The sequence below is a fragment of the Cydia pomonella genome, chromosome 19 (assembly GCF_033807575.1).
Source record: "Cydia pomonella isolate Wapato2018A chromosome 19, ilCydPomo1, whole genome shotgun sequence".
Classification (NCBI taxonomy): Eukaryota; Metazoa; Arthropoda; class Insecta; order Lepidoptera; family Tortricidae; genus Cydia; species Cydia pomonella.
This window is the reverse complement of record NC_084721.1, coordinates 6,416,886-6,438,274: the sequence shown is the minus strand read 5'-3', so window position 1 is coordinate 6,438,274 and position 21,389 is coordinate 6,416,886. Positions and strand designations below refer to the sequence as shown.

General features: G+C 36.1%; 2 protein-coding genes across 2 annotated transcripts in view; one reads left to right on the top strand and one right to left on the bottom strand.

The window, feature by feature from the left end:
* Positions 1 to 8,869: 8,869 nt before the first annotated feature.
* On the bottom strand, positions 8,870 to 9,682 carry LOC133528484 (uncharacterized). Its single transcript, XM_061865874.1, has one exon. It carries the CDS (start codon positions 9,680 to 9,682, stop codon positions 8,870 to 8,872), a length of 813 nt encoding a protein of 270 aa, XP_061721858.1.
* A 1,138-nt stretch (positions 9,683 to 10,820) lies between these two features.
* The window catches only part of LOC133528560 (zinc transporter ZIP1-like), a 48,031-nt gene continuing 37,462 nt past the window's right edge, over positions 10,821 to 21,389 (top strand). The window contains exon 1 of the mRNA XM_061865986.1: positions 10,821 to 11,427. Within this exon, the coding sequence (XP_061721970.1) occupies positions 11,139 to 11,427 (289 nt within the window). The 5' untranslated portion in view covers positions 10,821 to 11,138. The remainder of the gene's footprint in view (positions 11,428 to 21,389) is intronic.

Sequence of the window (21,389 nt, the reverse complement as noted above, 5' to 3'; positions counted from 1 at the left end):
CTGAAAAAGCTTTTGTTTAATTTTGTGAAAATGAATTAAAAATGAATACTCATTGCATGTCATTTTTATTTAAAAGCCTCCTGAATAGACATTTGTTGAGTATTATTTATGCCAATCAGCGTCAATTTAAATATATTATAATGTTTGTTTTGACTAAATCCTTTAGAAACTGACAGGCTAATTCTAGTTTTAGTCATTTGATCTGTTCCCTATATGATACTGATCTGTCAGAAGTGCGGTTTTTGGATGAAGAAATGTCACTTTTGACACTGACAGATCAGTATCATATTGGAAACAGGGCTATAGAATAGAATAAAAAAGAATAGTTAATCAATTGTAAAAACACAATATAAATTTGCACCTCAAACTTATACGTATTTTAAGTAATTATCGTCAAACATTATAATTATGTACATATATACATTGAATATTACAATAAAATGTACATTCTTTCATTACATAACCGCGAAAATCGAAGTTTGTCAATTGCGGGCATTTTTCTCTGTCACTCTAATTACATCTTAGTAAGAGTAAAAGAGCAAGATCCCCGCAATTTGCGAATTTCGGTTTTCGCGGTAGGCCCCTGATCTAATTACTAAAACTAGAATTGGCCTGTTAAATAAGCATACGTGCTGACGTTAAAGCGTAACTAAGGAAATGGAAAATTTTCTTAACATTTGCAACACTAAAAATAAATGCTTAGACAAAATCTGTTTTGAAATATAATTACCGAGACCAGAGGCTATACTATACATACTAGGTATATAGTAAGTGGTCTAAATCTAGAATCTAACCAGATATAGAACTATTGGCTCCATGATGTGTGTAGTGTGTAGACCTCATGAACCTCGAAGACTCCGCATTTTGGAAAAAGGCAAAAACATGAATCGAGAAATAGTTATTTGTTTTACAAGGGGGCAAAGTTGTTGTTTAACCGCTGGTGCTAATATTGGTAACTTAACAAAGATTATAAAATTGAAGTGTTCGAGAAGTGGAATCTTGAGCTTTGCGAGGGTTTCAAGGCACGAGGGTTAAACAAAGTTTGCCAAAATTTTCACCATAACAACCCGATAAAATTACTAATTATGAAATTACGAAAAAAAACAAATCCAAATAAACGTCATAAAAAATTACATTCAAAATAATCATTTAAAAGTCAATTCTATGAGCTAACATTAACAATTTGTTGATTACTTTGCCCCAAATATGGATAAAATGCATCTATCTCATTAGAACAGTAAAGAGGGCCTTTACCAGTTGGTGTGGTGATGGTTTTTAACGAACGTGATAATAATACTGGACGTAACAAAAATAGTGGGGACCCGCTTAAGGGCTTTGACGATTGTGTCAATAAAATCTACTTTTTCCGAATCAGAACATCACGATACCGAATTTTTCCTTAAACGGATTTCCTCTATTTTGATATATACTGCATTTCACGAGAATCGGTTGAGAATTGAGAATAGCAACCCATAGAGAATACCAGCCGGACAGCCTATACGCAAGCAGAAACAGATACACTTTGCTCGCACTTTACGTTCGCTCGGTCAAGAAATACGATAAGATACTACCTAATGGCAACTGAATTTAGCATAATTTTTTAATCGTTTTTAAAATGTCATTCCCTTCGTGTGAGCTTACTTATTGATCACCAGAGGTTTAATAATTTCTTAATTTAGGTGACAGATATACTTACTACGGGATATACCTGACTATCCAGGGGACCATGTCAGAGTCAGACCAAGCTATGTTGGCAGCGATTTTGATAGCCCAGCCTGTGCAAATTTTAAGAAAACGTCATGATTACATATAAGTTTGACGTTTAAGATAACACTTGCACTGTCTGGGCTGTCAAAATCGCTGCTAACTTATCGTGGTCTCACTCTAGCATAATTTTTTAATCGTTGCTAGAAATATATTAATTTTATTAATAATTTCTTAATTTATGTGAAAGGTATATAGTATAGTATATAGTATTCAGGGGACCATGTTAGCGATAAATTCTTATGATCACCCAGGATCTTATAAGAGCTATATTTACGTCCACTAGCTATTTATGATTCAGTAAGGTGATATTTAGTTAGGTACATAGATAGACAGAATACCCTTTATTCACACCTCAGTAAAAGATACAGCTTCAGAAAAAACAACTAAACTATGGTGATCACCTGATTTATCGGATGTCGCTGAGCGGAGGGCAGGCATTATTTCATGTTATTAAAGGCTAAATTTGAAAAATCTGCACGTCATCGTGGATGAACCGAACTATAACCCCTAACTCGCCATCATATGCTGTATCATTACCATTCGTATCCTCTTCCCAACTCCAAACTTTAAGCTAGCTTCTAATCGATAATCGAGCTTTCTAAAATCCCCGACACTCACCAAGTTCCCCCGCAATCCTGACTAGGGACCAAGAATCCTGACATGTCAAGGGTAATTATGACGTATGGTAACCCTAATGGTCAGCTGATACGTAAGCACCACGTAGTACTCTTGCATGTTCTACCGTCTGTATAATCCGAAGAACTTTTCCGAGCCTGAACTATCCCTTCGACCGTTTCCTATAAATCGTTAGATTAATACTGGTAGTTGTCCGATTTACTTTAAAGTAATAGGTGTCTAATTCCCCCTTCCCCCTCCTTCCTCGACCCTTGTATGTGTATATCCTGGCGCTGGGCCGGGAAAACGCTAGGTTGAAGTAGAATTAGGTGTGTCATCGTGTTCCCATAAAACAAGCGCATTGTGAACTTTGTACAATTAAAGCACGATTTATATTAGGGTACGTCATGCGATTTTCGTTACATTATTTTATTTATAAATTTATTGTTACGAGTATAGTATTTGGGCGATCGACTGAATTCATTGTACTCCGTAGTTAGCAATGTATCGAATATTGCATGCAGGTTCTTGGACCGTCTATTTTAATGGGATTTAAAAGTATTTATTGTTCTTTTGACGACCGGTCTGGCCTAGTGGGTAGTGACCCTGCCTATGAAGCCAAGTCCCGGGTTCGAATCCCGGTAAGGGTATATATTTGTGTGATGAACTCAGATATTTGTTCCTGAGTCATGGTTGTTTTCTATGTTCGAGAATATAAGAATTTATTTATCTATATAACATATGTATATTGTCACCTAGTACCCATAGTAGATTAAGTAAAAGGGCTAAGTAGATTTGTGTAAGATTGTCCCCAAATATTTATTTATTTATAACTGTTATTAAACCTATACGCTTGGATGTAAAACTGGTAGGTATACTTTAAACCTGAACTTTTGAAACATCACATAGGTACCTACAAACTGCCTACAAACCACATTTAATTTTCATATTTTTTTTTTGTTAGCCTACTATAGTGTCCCACTGCTGGGCAAAGGCGTCTCCTCGTTTTCTCCACTCGACCCGACCTACTAATACTATGATAATGAATACTATAGGTAATACAATAGTTATTTGTTTTACAAGGAGGCAAAGCTGTTGTTTAACCGCTCGTGCTAATATTGATACCAGAGCAAGCGAAAGATTCCAAAATTGAACAACGAGCGTAGCGAGTGGCTCGAGAAGTGAAATCTTGAGCATTGCGAGGGTTTCAAGGCACGAGGGTTAATTTTTTTTGCCTCCGAGTAAAATATTTCACCACACCATCGCGAGGAAAATACTAACTATGAAATACCAAAAAAAATCAAACCTAATAAAATTCAACTGAATGTAATAAAAAATGTATCATTCAAAATCATCATTTAAAAGTTAATTCTACCAGCTAACATAAGGAAACAACTCAAAATTTGCATTTGATTACTTGGCCCCACATTCTCATTAGTTTTTGAACATTTGGGCCTTTACCAGTTGGTGTGGTGAAAAATTACAAAAGCAAGCCGTAAACTAAGCAGTTTGAGAGTAACCCTTACTGATATTATAAATACAAAGTTACTCGCTCTGGCTGTCGGTTACCTTTTAACCGATTTATATGGAATTTGAATTTGGTATGGCGATGGTCTGAGGCCCGAGGAAGGACATATGATAGTTTTTATTATTCATCATCATGGTCTTCATCCCACGCAGACGAAGTCGCGGGCATAAGCTAGTGGATAATATTCTGCTTTGTCACGTCCATACTTTCATGTACCAGGGTTCAGAACCGGTATTGAAAAATTAATACCTGTTGATATCGTTCCAAAACCGTTATATTATTTCGTTCATTAAAAATCGGTTCATGGAACGCGAATTAAAAAAATTGTTCTAGGACTTCTAGGTCCTAACCGGTTAAAAGAGGAAACGGAATTTTATGGATCGGGGGAATGATATATTACCGGTTACTCTCATCTCTCAGAGACTCTCGGAGACACTTATTGTCATACGTAAAAGAGACAGCAATACTTACTCGTTCTATTTAATATGTTCAATGATTAAAAATAAAACGTATAAGGCATAAACCGTTATCTCAAAAGAACAGTTATTTATCTGGTAACCGCAAACGGAAACGAAAACCTTTAAAAACAAAATGGTTTCCGAGCCCTGACTTATACCATAGATTTGTAGTACCTTGAGTATAATAGTACGTATAGATAATATAGATAACTCTAAGATATTGGTAGACGGAAGTATACAAGTTTTATCTTGTGAATTGTGAATAATGTTACCGACGTTCGAGGATTTCTACCGGAAACGAGAGATTATAATACATTACCCTTGCAATATTTTCCTTGCCAAAATCGCAAGGATATTGGCATCATTCATTGGATTAAAACTTTGTGTATTGTAAATGTAACATCCATATAGTAAGATCAAATTACGCTCACAACAACTCCTTGAGAATTCGATTTACCCTTTCATCTGACACTTTCTTGTATATTAGGTTTTTTAAATATATATATACCACGTCGGTGGCAAACAAACATACGACCCGCCTGATGGTAAGCAGTCTCCTTAGCCTATGGACGCCTGCAACTCCAGAGAAGTTACATGCGCGTTGCCGACCCTAACTCACACTCCGCATCCTCGTTGAGCTCTGGCAACCTTACTCACCGGTATTTTTTGGACAGGGTAGCAACATATGGATACCTTTCAGTGTCCCTCTCAGCAGAAAGTGTCCTGGAAAAGGATAGATGTAGAAGGGCGAATCACCTTTTTTGTAGTTGTTTTTATCAAGTTAGCCAGGGGGAGTTGATTCGGTAAGTACTCCATTCTACTGATATGCTAAGTAGATGACCCATTATGAGATGGGTTTATAACTGCCACAAAAAAGTATATTATATCGCTAAATAATCTCTTCAAGGTGGTGAATATATGCAACGCGCACCCATAAAGGACTATGCGTCAAAATGGTCCAAGCACCAATAGAGTTGAGAAATAGGTCATTAGATAGGTATGGTCATTAAGTAGGTAATAAGAGTGACTAAACCACCAATATCTCAGTTCTACAATGGAATTCATATCTGATGACCTAACTCTCATTTCTTTTTTTTTTTTTTTTTTTTAATTTATTTAGAAAACAAACAGCCTTTTACAAATATGTCTAAAGTAAATGAACTAAAAATAGGCCTAAAGTTTCCTACATTACTAAGAAAACTATTACATGGAAATGTAAATTACGCAATTATAAATTACCGGTTTAGTTGTGTGCTACATGCAAGTAAGTTAAGAAAACATACAAAAGTATGAAAAATATGACTGGAACCAAATTGATCAATTTCTAGAAAACAAAATTTGCCGAACTTTGTTCTTGAACACGGACAAACTATGAACAAAAATATCTATATCGTTAAGAGATTCATTATACAAATAACAAGTGCGCCTAAAGAAAGAGTTTTTAGCATACTGTGTGCCACAGGAGGAAATAGAAAATGTGGGTTTAGAACGTGAGTGGAAACGAGAGATTTTGAAGGAAACGCTATCTAATAAAAGGTTAGAATCTATGTGATTTCTAATAATTTTAAATAAAAATAAAACATCTAGATATGCTCTTCTTTTCTCCAATGGAGGGAGGCTATGTTTAGCTGCTGACGAAAAATAATCACAGTTATAGCGGCCGGTTCTGTAATCAAGGGACTTACAAAAAATTTTCTGAATCCTTTCAAGTCGTGACTTATGAATGCCAAAATGTGGGCTCCAAACAACACTGCCAAACTCCAAAATACTACGGACGAAAGAGTAATACAAAACTTTTAACGTGAATGTACTTTTGAATGGTTTACTTAAACGCAAAATCATTCCTAATTTTTTATATGCTCTCGCCACAATATTATCTATGTGTTCAACAAAGGAGAGTTTAGCATCCAGAGTAATCCCTAAATCTCGGATCGACGACACCCGTGAGACACTGCCACCAGCTAACTTATAATCGAAAGTTATAGGATTATGTTTACGGGAAAATGTGATAGTGTAGCATTTCTCAGCGTTTAGAATTAAGTGATTTCGCTGACAATAGTCCTCAAATTGTGACAAATCGGATTGTAACGCAACACAATCATCATAATTCCTAATAGTCTTATATATTTTTGTGTCGTCTGCATAAAGTATGTGGGATGAAGACTGAAAGATAGTATCAATATCATTTACATATAGGACAAATAGAAAAGGCCCCAGGTGAGAGCCCTGGGGAACCCCTGAGGGAACGGGTAGAAACTTCGACCTATGACCCTTGAGTGCAACCGCCTGACTTCTATTACTAATGTAAGACTTTAACCACCTAAAGAGGTCACCGTGTCCACCTAAAGAGGTTATGCCGATCCTGAAAAGCTTCTGAAGTAAAATTGAATGATCTATTTTATCGAAGCATTTAGAGAAATCGGTATACACGGCGTCCACTTGATAACCGGCATCCAAAGCATTAATAATATGGTCGGTATAGGTGACTAGGTTAGTGTCGACGCTTCTACCTTTGAAAAAACCATGTTGATGCACAGAAATGTGTCGAGAGACCACAGCAGTCATTTCATTCGTTACAATTTTTTCGAAAACCTTAGCGAATACGCAAAGTTTCGAAATTGGTCGATAAAGCTTAATATTATGTTTATCACCGCCTTTGTGCACCGGTGTAATGATAGCCTGCTTCCAGATGCTAGGGACAATACCTTCACTGAGAGACTTTCTGAAAAGTTTAGCCAAGGGAGCCGCCAGCTCAACGTAAAGTTTAGAAACTAATAATGGATGAATGTTATCAAAACCTGCACCCTTATTAACACATAAGTTTTTTAAATGCTTGTATACTAAATCATCAGTAATATTAATACTAGAAATATCTACAGAAGGGGACGAAGGCTGAGGAGAAGGAAGTCGTGATTGATTACAACCAGAGACAAAAACAGAACTGAAATAATTGTTAAAGAGATCACAAATAACATTGCCTTCGGAGGAGGATTTATCATTAAAATACATGTTAGAAGGTATTTCATTTGCAGAAAATTTTGACTTAATAAAACTCCAAAAATATTTAGGTGAAGAAGTAATTTTCTTTTCACTGAGGGCAATGTATTTAGTATAGCAATCTTTACTAAGTTTCTTTTCCCTTTTTCTTAGTAATTTAAACTCAGCATAATCAATAACGTTATTATATTTTTTCCACCTAGCATGAGCATTCAATTTGTTTTTAATAATTTTAATTAAAGGTCTGTTATACCAGGGAGGATATCTAGAAGTTGAGCAAACCTTACGCTTTGGAACGAAATCATTAACCAAAGTGTTAAGAATAGAGTAAAAGTAACTTGTGGCACTTTCCGTGTCCATATCGTCGATCACAGACCAGTCCACATCGGAGATACCTTGCCGTATACTATCATAGTTGGCTAAATGATAAAGATATTTATAATGCGCTATGGAATTTAAAGACTTCATTAATGACAAAGGAAAAGAAATAACTAACGATTTATGATGTACATCTTCTTGTGTAAGAGGAGATAAACAGGCTGATACCTCACAACCAACATTACTCATGACAAGGTCTAAGATACGATCATGAGCATTGACACAACCATTGTACTGTTGTAATCCAGAGAGAGAGAGAAAATCAGAAAGTGCAATAGCTAAGGGATTGTTATTGTGATTAAGTGTTAGTATTGAAAAATTATCTATGTTCCAAATTGCGTGAGAAATATTAAAATCACCTAACAGCAGATAAGTATCACTAGGGTGACGGCATATTAGGTCATTGACATTATTAAAAAATAATTGCAACGAATCAGCATGATTACGATTATGGGGGAAATAAACACAGGCTATGCGTAAAAAGTACGCTCGCTCTGACACGGCAGAAGACGACCCCGTTGCAGCTAAGGGCAGAGACAGCCATAATTCCTCAGAGTACGTCGCACTACAAAGGTCGTCAGTGCGGAGCGCACGTAGGCCGCACCGCACCGCCACCAGCACGCCGCCACCGCGCGCCGCCGCCGACGACGGTCGATCCCGACGATAAACAACATAATTATGATAGAAAAATTCCTCATCGCTAAAATCCTCCGTGAGCCAAGTTTCGGTTAAACATATAATATCATAATCAGCCGAGAGTACGTTTGCGAGAAAAGAATGCGATTTAGTTCTGAGTCCTCTCACGTTCTGATAATAAATGCTTAACTTATTAAGACTGAACATTAATAGGTACAGTAGAAAATAAGGATATGAAGTAGTAGCATGGCTCAAAGTATGCCAAAAATTTAATATAATGTTCATTAAATATAAGCACGTTTACTACCAAGAGCGTATTATAAATATATGTTTTTATTATAATTACATAAAGGGCGCGACAAAATATGTAAACCGAGGGATTAAAGCACAATACAATAATAATACAGTACAAATACCAAGTAACTTTAAATATACACCACTGGGCATTAATGTAGTACAAAGGTTGGCACAATTTAGTTAAACATAAAAGTCATTTAAGTTTTAACAGGTCGGATTCGGAGACGATACGTATAACCCTCGAAGTGTCATTTTTACGCAAAAAAATCTTGCATTCTTTCACCCACACATAAGCATAGTTCAGCTCAGATTTTACTTCGCGTGCACGCTTTAACAACAACTTATTAGCGGGCGTCAGGTGCTCGTTCAAGTAAACGTTGATCGATGGACCGTCCAAGCCGGCGTCAGCCGTGGTGATGCCACGGCGGGCGCGGGCCGCCGCCAGCAACTCGTCCCTGCGCGCCCGCCGGGTAAAGCGGACGATAATCGAGGGTGGACGAAGATTTTGCTGCTTTGCTTCCGTAGAGAAAACTCTAATCCGATGAATACAATCGATGTCCGATTGGTCAAGGGCAAAGCCGACCTTGGTACATATATTGTGAAATATGGTACGCAGATTTTCCCCTGAACGTAACGGAACACCGGTGATCTCCACGTTATTTAGCCTTCCAAACTGATCACGATCATTATTTTCCTTTTTGAGGCATGTAACGTGTTCCTGTAACTCTTTAATTTGCGGCGGCAAAGTCGAAAGGGTCTCTATTTTATCCTCTGTATTCGAAATTCTCTCCTCCATACTAGCCAGGCGCGACTCCAAGCTGCTCCACTTGTTGTTCAAATCAGTGACTTGCAGCTGAACATTATCTATTTTGGCCTCAATTGAAGCTCTCGAAATTTTTACTTCGGCAAACAAGTCAGCTAACGAGGCCTCCTGAGAAATTTGGGGCGATTGCGGGGCCACTCGGCACGCGGGGCATCGCCAGGATGCTTTTTTCTCATTGGTCATACGCCTAAAGGTTGTTTCCGCTAACCCAGCACATCCAAAATGTAAGTGTTTATTACATGTGTTACATAAAACACCATCACTTACTATTTCACTACACTTGCCACACTCCATAATAAAATAGTTAAAGTAATACGCCGGTATTTAAAAGAATAAAAGATGCGACGATGGTTGTAAACACCTTATCAAAAACCAGGCGCGCGAGACACTGACAGTAAAGCTAAATGACCAAGGGCGAGGGGTCAAACTCACTGGTTATCTTTTATTAACGCATAAGGACACAACTAATCCCAATGACGGTGAGAACCGGACTGATTTCTTTTGGTTTTTGGACTAAGCTCCATACAAAGCTACCCATGGTCCTTTATGAGGAAGGGGCTAATCGTGTGGCTAGGAGGCTTCATCGGCTTAGTTTAACCAAGTTTGACCCAAGACACTAATGTGCGGAGCGACGTCACATGAGACAAAACTCAAAAGAGTGCTGGGTGTTCCTTGCATGGTTGCCACAATTTTTCTTGTCTCTATACGAGTGTATACCCGGCCGCAAAATTGCTTGGCAGTGGCCAAGAATGAATGAATTCATATGTGGATATGAATTAATTAATTAATGTCTCCGTGAAATTTTGCAGCTCGCTGTACCTACGAGTAGAAATATGTTAAATTGAAATGTGACTGATTCTAAAATTTATACAACTGACACGAATATAAACATTAAAATCAGTCGCGTACAGACCGTAGCGCGTGCCTACGATAAAGTTATACAAACATACGAGTACAACATTACATTCGATTCTCGATAGTCGGGAAAAAAATATTTTCAATTTGATTACTGCCCATTTTTATTTTGTGATCGATTTTTTAAAGGTAACCTAAACTTACCTAAACAGTAAACGAACTCACTTGTCTAAAAATATGCCTACGCAATTTTCCGTTAAGTTATCAAAATTTCATACCTACGTTTCAGTAAGTCAGAGGAAGACTTTTTAGAACAAAGGTACGGTAAAACTGCGCTAATTTTGTACAGAATAGAAACTATCTATCCACCAAATGTTCCACGAAATCTGACCAAATAAAAAACGGCAACATAATAAAAATTTGCCTAAATGAATCAATCAAATCACTCATGTTCTAATGCATCTCAGTCATGTTCATGTCATATAACCGTAGCTCCAAGCGTTAAATCCTCCTTGAGTGACGAAATTTAAGTGCACACCAAAACGATGTTGCAAGAGCCTTAAGGTTTTTGTAGAGCGCGGGAGTGGACGGTCCGACCGCCAGCGGCGCCGACGCCGCGACTAGTATCCACTTGGCTCTCGAACGACGCGCGCGCATGTGATACCAGCACCAGATACCGATACCGATACTGTATAAAAGGGCGCGCGCCCTTGGTACCACACAGTTCACTTCATACCGGGCTTGGTACCACGCAGTACACGTAAACACCACATAAAACTTTAAAATGGACTTCCGTCACAGCCATGGAGATCACGACCACGATGATGGCGAGGGGGTTATTCTGGCTAAAGGGGTGGCTATGGCTGTCCTTTTCTGTGCTTCCATGGTCTGCGGGATCGTTCCTCTGCTGCTGGCGAAGAAGTTCAACTGGGTGTCGGCTGGAGAGGCGAGCAACCTGAAGTCTACGAATCGGATAGTGATGACATTGCTGTCTTTTGGGGGTGGTGTGCTCCTGTCGACCACCTTCATGCATCTGATACCTGAAGTGGACCACAATGTGGAGTATTTAGAATGTGAGTAGTTTTTTTATGTTTCATTGATAGTTATGGGTTTTTAGATGCGATTTGAGATTATAGTCAAGGCGGTGGTTCTTCCTTAACACTTTCGGTGCAGGGCGCCCCGTTTTCATTTCAAAATTAACATACATACGTGTTCATGGCAGTGAATGTGTTAATTCATGTACAATTGCAGTGTTTTCATTGAGTTTACCGTTCGTGGTATAGATTTCATACTAATTAATTATTATCAAATAAAGTTGCTTTTATTTTCATGCTTCAACTTAGAAATAACTTCATGAAAAGTGCTTAAAATGTTACTCTTTCTATTTCTGATTAATCACTGTAGAGCTACTTCTGCTCTACACGTTTTTATTAGGTAGATATTGTATTATTATAGAGAGACAAATCGAATGCCTAACATATTTGTATATTTTGGGTGATTGCTGATAACAGCGCCTGGCTTAGTACATTAGCTTAGATTATAACTATAATACAGTCAGCATCAAAAGTAATGGATCAGACAACGCGTCAAAAGTATCTACCAACCATTCTCTAATATCTTAACAAAAAGAGATATGTCTCTTATATACGACATATAGAACAATTCGACGGCGACAGTTTTTTTTAAACGCGAATTGTTAAGCTATAGTTTGGCAAACCATTTCCATCAATAGAAAAGGCAGCAAAATTTAAAAAATTTGGTGCAAATGGTCAGTCTTCCATACAAAAATTGAATGTCGCGCGTTTTTCTACTGACAAATTGGGTTTGCGAGAGTAATATACACCTATTTGGAAAAGTATTTCAGGTTGGCAGACCCGCTACGATTCATGCTGTCTGTACCTACAACAGTTACAACAATTTGTAGATTATATTTAAAAACGTGTTCCCACGAAAACAATAGAGCGATATAAACAATAAAAAATAAATTAATATCGCAGAATAATTTTGTTGTATGCTTATAATTACATTTAATTGCCTAATTTTTCAGCTATAGGTTGCAAAAAATTGTTCGTATAACAGTCGCTATTAGATATATCGGAGCGGCCAAATTGTACCTGTAAAATTTTCAAGGCTTTAAAATGCTTGTTTAGATATTTTGCAGCACCTTGGCCGCTCTAATATATCTTATGGCGACTGTACCTACGTCAGTCCGTATATTTTTATTGAAATTTAACCTTTGCTTTAAAATAAAATTACGCGCAATGATATATAAATGATACCTAACTACTAAAAGTATTATTATGAAACCCATACGAAATAACATTATGCATTAGAGCATGAACACGAGGTCGATCAAGGGCAACCGTGAATTAGCGTAGGTACTTAATTAATACTATCAACAGCCTTGCATTGCTGGAATATATTAACTCTAAATTTATTTAAATGACTAGACTTTTAAAGGTGAATATTTTTGGTATCTTAAACCGTTACGCCATTATTTAAGTACCTACCTATAAGTAGCAACAATTTATTTAGTTAATTGGTTAAATCGGCTCGTTAAAAAACGCCTCGTTTTTTAATAAATTTTGTAAACTATCGGTTCTACTTAGATTAAAGTGTAGTTTCTTCATTTTTATATGAGTTTGGTGATAATTTTTAAATATTACGTTTTATATGGACCGATCGGACCGTCACGAAACTGAATCATAATTTTTGTTAAAAAAAATTATGAGACTTCCGCAAATTTTGATGCTAGATGTCTAAAATTTTATATAGGGACTCCTTTATATAGGGATAAATAATAAAATACGTATTTCAGGATTTTTTGTAAATCACCCCTTAACCTTTAAATTAGGGGATGGAAGATTCTCATAAGCCACTTACAAAAATAAAGAAAGAAAGTGAAATCCCACCAAACACTTTTTCATGTAAAATGTTGCCAAGACGAAACCATATGGCACGCACTGTCAAAAAGTTATCAGATTTTATGTAGAGCCCTATTATAACTATTGTAGAAATAGTTCATGTAATGAAACACTTGGCTCTATATGAGATGTGAAAACTTTTTGGCAGTGCGATTCATATGGTCTCGTCTTGGCAACATTTTCCATGAAAATGTTTTTGGTGGGAATTTCTTATTTTCGGAAAAGTACAGGTAAAATAATCTGTTTATGATTTAAAAAGCTTACCTTAACAATGTACAGTCAGCTGCGAAATTGCATGGAGAAATTATGAATGAATTCATTGATAAAGTTGCCATGTACTTTTATGACTGATGGTACCTACAGCCAAGTAAACTTAAATATCTCTTTTTACCTTAATGTACTATTCCACTGTTTACTGTTTTGATTCGAAAATAGTTATCAGCTTATTATCTCCTTAATCCCCAGATCAATTGAGCAACACTGCCGTAAATAACCTGTAAACAATGTGTACATGAAAATACTTGATTTGTACTATTAGCAATATTTAACTAACCTTCATTGGACCTTATTTTGTACGCAATAAGGTTTACGAATGCTTAGTTGGACGATGACGATACAGGTTGATTGATATGTCCACAGATCTACAATAACGCATAACAAAACTTCCGTGAGACACAGACAGATAATATTAAAACGGGTTACTCACGTTTTTTTTAGTCGATGATTGCTCGATATGTTTCGCTCAATAACGAGGAGCTTCTTCAACGGGAGCACGCGATGGCACGTACTCAACGCGAGATCCCGTTAATTTTCATTCGTATACTTAATTTCATTGCGTCAACTCTGTAAATATTTTGTTACTACTTACACAAAAAATGGGACTTGTGAATGTATCATCTGTTACACAGCATTTTTTTTTTCTTTTTATATTTGACGACCTGTTTGTCCTAGTGGGTAGTGAGTGACCCTGCCTATGAAGCCGATGGTACCGGGTTCAAATCCTGGTAAGGGCATTTATTTGTGAGATGAGCACGAATATTTGTTCCTGACCTGAGTCATGGGTGTTTTCTATGTTTTATACATATTCAAATATTATATTTACCGTTGTCTAAATACCTACCCACAACACAAGGTTTATTGAGCTTATTGTGGGACTTAGTGAATTTGTGTAATAATATCCTAATAATATTTATCTATTTATTATTTTTTTTAATTACTGAATTATTTCGGCTAATTGTTTTTTTTGCTTAATTTATGATTGAAAACCGCCTTTATTTTTCTATTCTACGGTTCGTAATTAAGTACCTTTTATTTTGAGCTTAGTACTTTCAATAAATTCATATAATTATGACGAAGTCTCTAAAGGAACAGGATTAAAGAAAATATATTTAATTACAGCAATTAAATACACTTGAAGTCAGTATTTTTAAAATTATATCCATTAATAAGTTTAAGTTTAATAATTAATAAGTTTTAGCAAAATTTCATTTTTCATACAAAATTTTATCGCTGACTGTACTTTTCTTTGCATAAAAAATTCTCATCGAGACCATTCTAAAAACCCCAAACACACTTAAGACTGCGTTGTTTTATCACAGAGTTTCAGATCAGCTTGATGATACCATAATATTGCATTGTCACCCGACCTACAAATGTATGCAAATTGGGTCAAGAAAATCAGCTTCATAAGTAGGGAAGTGGGTCAAATTTAACTTGCAAGATTTGACCCGTGCAAACAAAGTTACATACATCATACATTTTATTTTATTTATTTTATTTTATTGTTTTTAAGGGATAACAAACAACTATACAAATACAATCTACAAATGGTGTTACATTATAAGTGTTGTTTTTATGTACAGCCAACAACGTTATCCACAAGTTACATACATTGCAAGTTAAATAAAAACTTGTAAAAATCATGCCTTTTAACAGTTTTAACCAATTTCATAACCCCAAAATTATATCAATGGCCCCAATAAAACAATTGCCGCATCAATAAAATTTTCGTCAGTTTCAATTCAATTGACAACTCATTAGAATGTGCGACCATTATCTAACTCTTGCGCAACCAGAGTCACTGGGCCACTGTCCGACAGGCGTAAGATGAGGCGTGTTATTCCGACTACTTACTTCGTATAAAGGCTCAGTCTGACCAGTATCAAAGAGAACTTGAAATAGAGGTGGATTGTCAAAGAAAAGTTTGTAGCCACAGTAAATTTACGCCCATCTTGACACATGATTAAAACTTTTGGAACGCCATTTGACTTTAATCCTTATTCTTTCACTGAAATGTGTTAAATTTGTTAAATCTCAAAAAGTGGCGCCATCTAATAGATAAAAGACGAATGATATGGCGTCATAACCTTTGGGATATGCCGGTAAAATGGGGCCACTTTTTGATATTTAACAAATTTCACACATATCAGTGAAAGAATGGATCTAAGTCGAAAGATACGATAAGAGAACAGCAAATTTACGTGGCTACAAAGTTTTCTTTGAAAATCCAACTGTATTTCAAATTCTCTTTGCCAGTATCAAAGCTCTTTTTGGGAGTTTTCAGAAAATAATGTATCTAATTCGCATACGTTGTTAAGAAAAGTTAATCACTGCCAGTTTTGTGACTTTATGCTTAATGTAAGCTTTAGATTTCAATAAAAACTTTTTTTGTTTTCATTTCATAAAGTATAAGCGATATTCCATCAAAAAAGTGGCCGTGACATAATCGGACAGACAGACGGACATGACGAATCTATAAGGGTTCCGTTTTTTGCCATTTGGCTACGGAACCCTAAAAAGGAAAAACTCACTTCCCATAAAGATTTCTGGCTTAATTGTCGTCACAAAATTGGGCACATAATTTTCTGAAAATTTTGACGAACTTTTTTTTTAGTAAGTCGAGGTAACGTTACAGTGGCACCCGGAAACTATTTGCGTACGCTCGCGCAACGGTGATTCTCATCTTGCCGATACCAGTTTCCCAATTACCAGTTCTCGATAATCAACCTATTATCGCATTCAGACACTAAAAAGTGTAAATGCCATCAGAATTTTAAGTTAATTTGGTATAACGGTCGGCAGAACAGAAAGAAATGGCGATAGTGATGTTACCAGCACACTATTATATACTGGTGTTTTTTTTAAATTCCGTTTACTTCGGGGTATGGCTGAGTAAGTAAATACGTTTTATGAAAACTAAATTGTTTAGTTTTTTTTTTGTAAAAAGTAACTAATAGCGTTATTGTAACACAGTCATAATATTTAAATCCACCAAACAATTGAAAACAATGACATATCAATGACATTTCGAATATAGTCCGAGATAGTTTAATAGCAAATGTATAAACTCATGCTAAAGACTGATCGATTTATAAAGAGGCCATAAAGCAAGTGTACACGCTCGTAGGGGCCATATCAGATAAAAATAAATTAATATCTCCAAAATTTACTTTATTATAATACCGGTTTCATTGAGAAAGTTACTTAATTTAAGCTCAGGAATGCAGCCTTAAAATTAACGGACTTTAAAAAAACATCCTTTATTTTCCCGTTCAAATGGTGCACCTTATCTTGACAAACTGTTAACAAATAGAAAACTGTGATATCAAGCATATCTTGCGTCTAAATTCCTCAATAAAATGATAAAAGCATGTGTCTTTCCAAGAAAAAGGACACATTGAAAGTAATACCACAATCATGTCTCACAATTTGTGGTGTCAGGTGCTGTTTTAAACATCTGACCCTCTGTTACCTATTAAATAATCGAACTATTATGTTAATCGAGTTCTACAATTCAAATATCCAAGCCCTTAGCAGTCAAGCGGCTTCTGGCCACCTGCCAACCGAATATACCGATACGAGTCAAGATCCTGTCTCACGTGCTCGTTATAAAATATGTATATAATATTTAATGGAAACGCTACTCGATCACGTGTCGTTCGTTATTCGTTATTGGACCGTTCGTATCGTTGACAGTAAGCGTGTGGAAATTCGATAATTATTCTATCGATATCGATAATAGCTAACATGTATGTATATGTCTGTGATATATTTTGCAGGCTAGGTAATAGAGCGAAAAGAGATATAAAACTAGACTCCACTCAGTCGTAAAATAGTAGGTAACATCGAGCTTGCCATCCATGTAAGCAGTGAGGCTTATATAATTTGTTTTTAATTTAAATAATTCACTGTTTATTTAATGTACAAATATGTACAGTAAGTTTACACAATAAACTTACTTTTTTAAGGCTTCTATTTCTACCTACCTGCATACTATTAGTGAAATTAATCAAACAGAACTTAAGGAAAACGAAGTTTATAACGAAACAAATTGCTTTGCAATGCAACTATGCATAATGTAAAACAAACGTAACTACGCCAGCCACGAGACCGTTAATGACTGATGACTTAGCTACTTGTTACTTAGTCAAGGTAAAAAATAAATAGAAAAATATATCGATAAATGGTATAGTGGTAAAATCTGTATTAGGTACCATCATAGTATGACACATTATTCGCATTAGTATTTTTGAGCTTGACTGGGACAAAAACGTATACTAAGCTTAAATTGAACGTATTTTCGTAACAATCTGAATATTTCTTTACTACTTACTTGAGGTTCTGATGACGTTTGTTTTTGTACAGTATTAATCATTTTGGTTTATACGTGTATATACTATAACTGACCTATTGTGTAAGGTAAATAAACAATTATGAATCAGATCTAGGCTTTTAATCGAGAGTACCTTTTTACTCAACGTTTAATACAAACTACCATGAGACTCAGGTCTGTGGGGGCCAATTTACAATCGTTAATAGAAAACGACAAACTTAAATAATGTATTGAAATTATCACACTTTCGTTGCATCTGCCATCCCGATATTTTTTTTCTTTTAGATAGATTAGTCGATATGTCAGCGGCCGATCGTAGAATCAGGTAGATTATGAAATCCTAGGCATATCGTAAATCGTGAAAATCATTATCTCGTTCCTTGAGTCGACGAAGCTCCGCTATGCGGGGCTTCGTCGACATATTTCTGGACAGCTTGCCCTTTGGACATCTGAAGCAACAGCAACCTGACGAACCTATCCTACCTATCTATTGGTTTAATGTGACTACTGTCGAAACATTACACAGGTACTTTACGATGACAGCCATATCATTGCCATCTTGTGTAGATGTTATCGATACTTTTCTTTCATAATCGCATCACTAATTGCCAGGTACTTCACCTTTCCTTTCATATCACACTTCAACTGTTTATCTTAGTAACGTCTGATAACGTCGTTACTGCAATACAGAAATATACCGTTCTTATCTGATTTAATGACTCGGTTTCTTTCTGTCTATATCAAATAAGGAAACATTGCGATTGACGTATGTATCAGAGACATGTAAATGAAAAAGACTCGATAAGAGTCAATACGGAAATGCATTTCATATTTGTTGTTGACGGAATCATTAGTGAGATATCCTAGTCATAGACGAGATGCATCAACATGAGTATATTTCGACTTTAAGAGGGAATAATAGCTTTAGAATTTAACGAAATAACGGTAATTTTTCTATGAAATTCCATTTCGGGAGAAAACATTTTCGACTAACTAAATCTTAACAAATCGCTTTGATTTTGATCGCTTCAGCATAATATATTTTAGGTAAGTTTAGTTTTTCATACTAAAAAATCATGGAGAATGGAAAATATTTAGAAGTGGAAAAACCGTTTTCTCTTTGTGTATGACGATCACGTGGTGTACATTCCTCTTAACTCCGCGACCTCATCTATACTCTCGCAGATAGTTTACTTAATTGCGCTACTGTTGGCTTTCTAAGCTCCATACTCAATAAATATATGTACCGTCGAATAAATTAGTCGTAGTACCATTTCTTACCTTGTCACAGTGCCAATCCATATGAAAGTCGCTAAAGACTTCATACCTACTATTACTCAGGTATCACTGTGACAAGGTATAAAATGGTACTGACATTAAATTCTTTGACCGTAACGAGATCTCGTTGCGTGTCGCGTGTTGTCGCGGCGTGATTTTGATAGACAGTCCTTTTATATACCTATCTGTCTGTTCATTGCTCAAAACAATGGCAAGATATGCGCTAGATATGTAAAAGAGCTGGGAGCCAGTTTTTAAACTCTATTGTGCTCCGCGTCATTCTAATTAATCCAGTGCCACGAATGAGTGCCGGAATGTCGATCTTACGATATGTAGTTTCCCATGGGTTCCAGTTTTATGATACTCTTGTATAGGGCCAATTGCACCTACCACAATTATCGTAAAGATAGCCTACCGCGAACCACTTTGTCGCACTTGTAAATTCGTACATAAGTATGACTGGGGCTGTTGACGGAACTGGAACGTGGTTCGCGGTAGGCCCTCTGATCTACTCATCAACGTCACTCTGAAGTCAATTATGAAATTTCCCATACAATAGGGACCGGGCGCGTTGAAGGGTCCGCCATCTTGTGGCCTGAATCGAAAACATAGTATACGTATACATTGAAACTTCACGCCAAACCAAGCAAGCCACGCCAGCTGTCATCTACCGTTCTCGTACGTTTTCTTGTGCATAGTAGATTCTGTCATATTGTGGGCTACTTTGGAATTACAAACTTTACAATTACACCGCGCCAAAAATCTGACGTCTTCTGTACTGCCCCCTACAGTTTAATTAACGGTGACAGACAGTCTGGTGCAGCTGACTCTTAGTTTTTCTGGATTATCGAAGTCTATCAAATCTCAATCTCAATGCAATTTTGATGTAATAATCAATTATTTTGTTTGACAGACAGTAGTATTGAATAATATAATTATCATTATTATATTTTGTAGTGCATTAAGATAACCATCAATATCATAAGTCCGATTCGCACTGATTCTTTTTAAGTGCACCTTTTTATGAAGTAATCTTTTCGTATACACGTAGGCATGAGGCGTGCTTATTTCTATACCTATATTTCATTCTATACCATTCAACTCTATGCCAAAGTAATTCCCGTATTTAGACGTGATAAACAAATTAAAATTATACGTCTCTTTTGGCTAAGATCTATCAACTTAATTGCTTTACTTTTTTGTTAAATCATAGCTTAGTAGCTACGTTACACACATTAATTACTAAACCAACACAGCTATATAGGTAAATAAGTACTTAATAAATGCAACGTAAAAGATGCGTCATGCACATTCGTGACGAGGAACCAAGCGAGCCGTGGGAAATACCTTTAAAGTACCTACAACTACATAGGTATAGATATTAGATAGCCTATGCACCGTAGGTCAAGTGTCAAGGGATTAGGTAACAATATACTGGTTTAGATGTAATATAATGGGCTTTGTTTTGTAACTGCGCCGAACGCTGACGATGTGTGAAGGCCGAAAGGCAGTTTGTTTTGTTTACATTCGTACGACGACGTTTGTTGTTTTATTTTTATTGGTCTCTGTGCTTATTAGTTTCTAATTATTAACAAGTCTGCTTTGACTTATTGTCTAGTGTTATTTTTGAAATATATATGGCGAACAACATTCGATTCGAAAATCATTATCACTACACCTTCTAAAATAAGTTCCCATCTGCGTCTGTCGATGTCTGTATGTTCGCGATAAACTCAAAAATTACTAAACGGATTTTCATACGGTTTTCACTAATCAACTAAGTTTTTCTTGGCCAAGGTTTAGGTAGCTATATAATTTGTTAAGATTTTGTGTGAATTGGTTGAAATACGACAATGTTTGCTAATGATGTCGAAAACAATCACGCTTCACTACCCGTCCCAAGCCGGGTCGCTAGTGTATTTTCTAAACCTCAAAGAGAAGCGTACATATGTAGTACCCACAGAGAATATCGATACAAAAAAAAAACATAATACATTTAAAAACACTAACTGATCTGTATTTATAATTTCTATTAATTTTGACCATTTATTGATCCAGTGATGTAGAATATGCCATACAATAAATAAATAAATCGATACAACAACTCCTCAGTCTACCGTTTTTCCAAGTCATCGAGCTTTCCCCTTATTACTCGTACTTACCTACTTCTTTAAGATTGTTTCTTCACTTTCTTGTTTAAGTTAACAAATTAAATCTATTG

Coding starts and splice junctions, on each gene's coding strand:
- LOC133528484 (XM_061865874.1), bottom strand. CDS start 9,682: ATGACCAATGAGAAAAAAGCATCCTGGCGATGCCCCGCGTGCCGAGTG.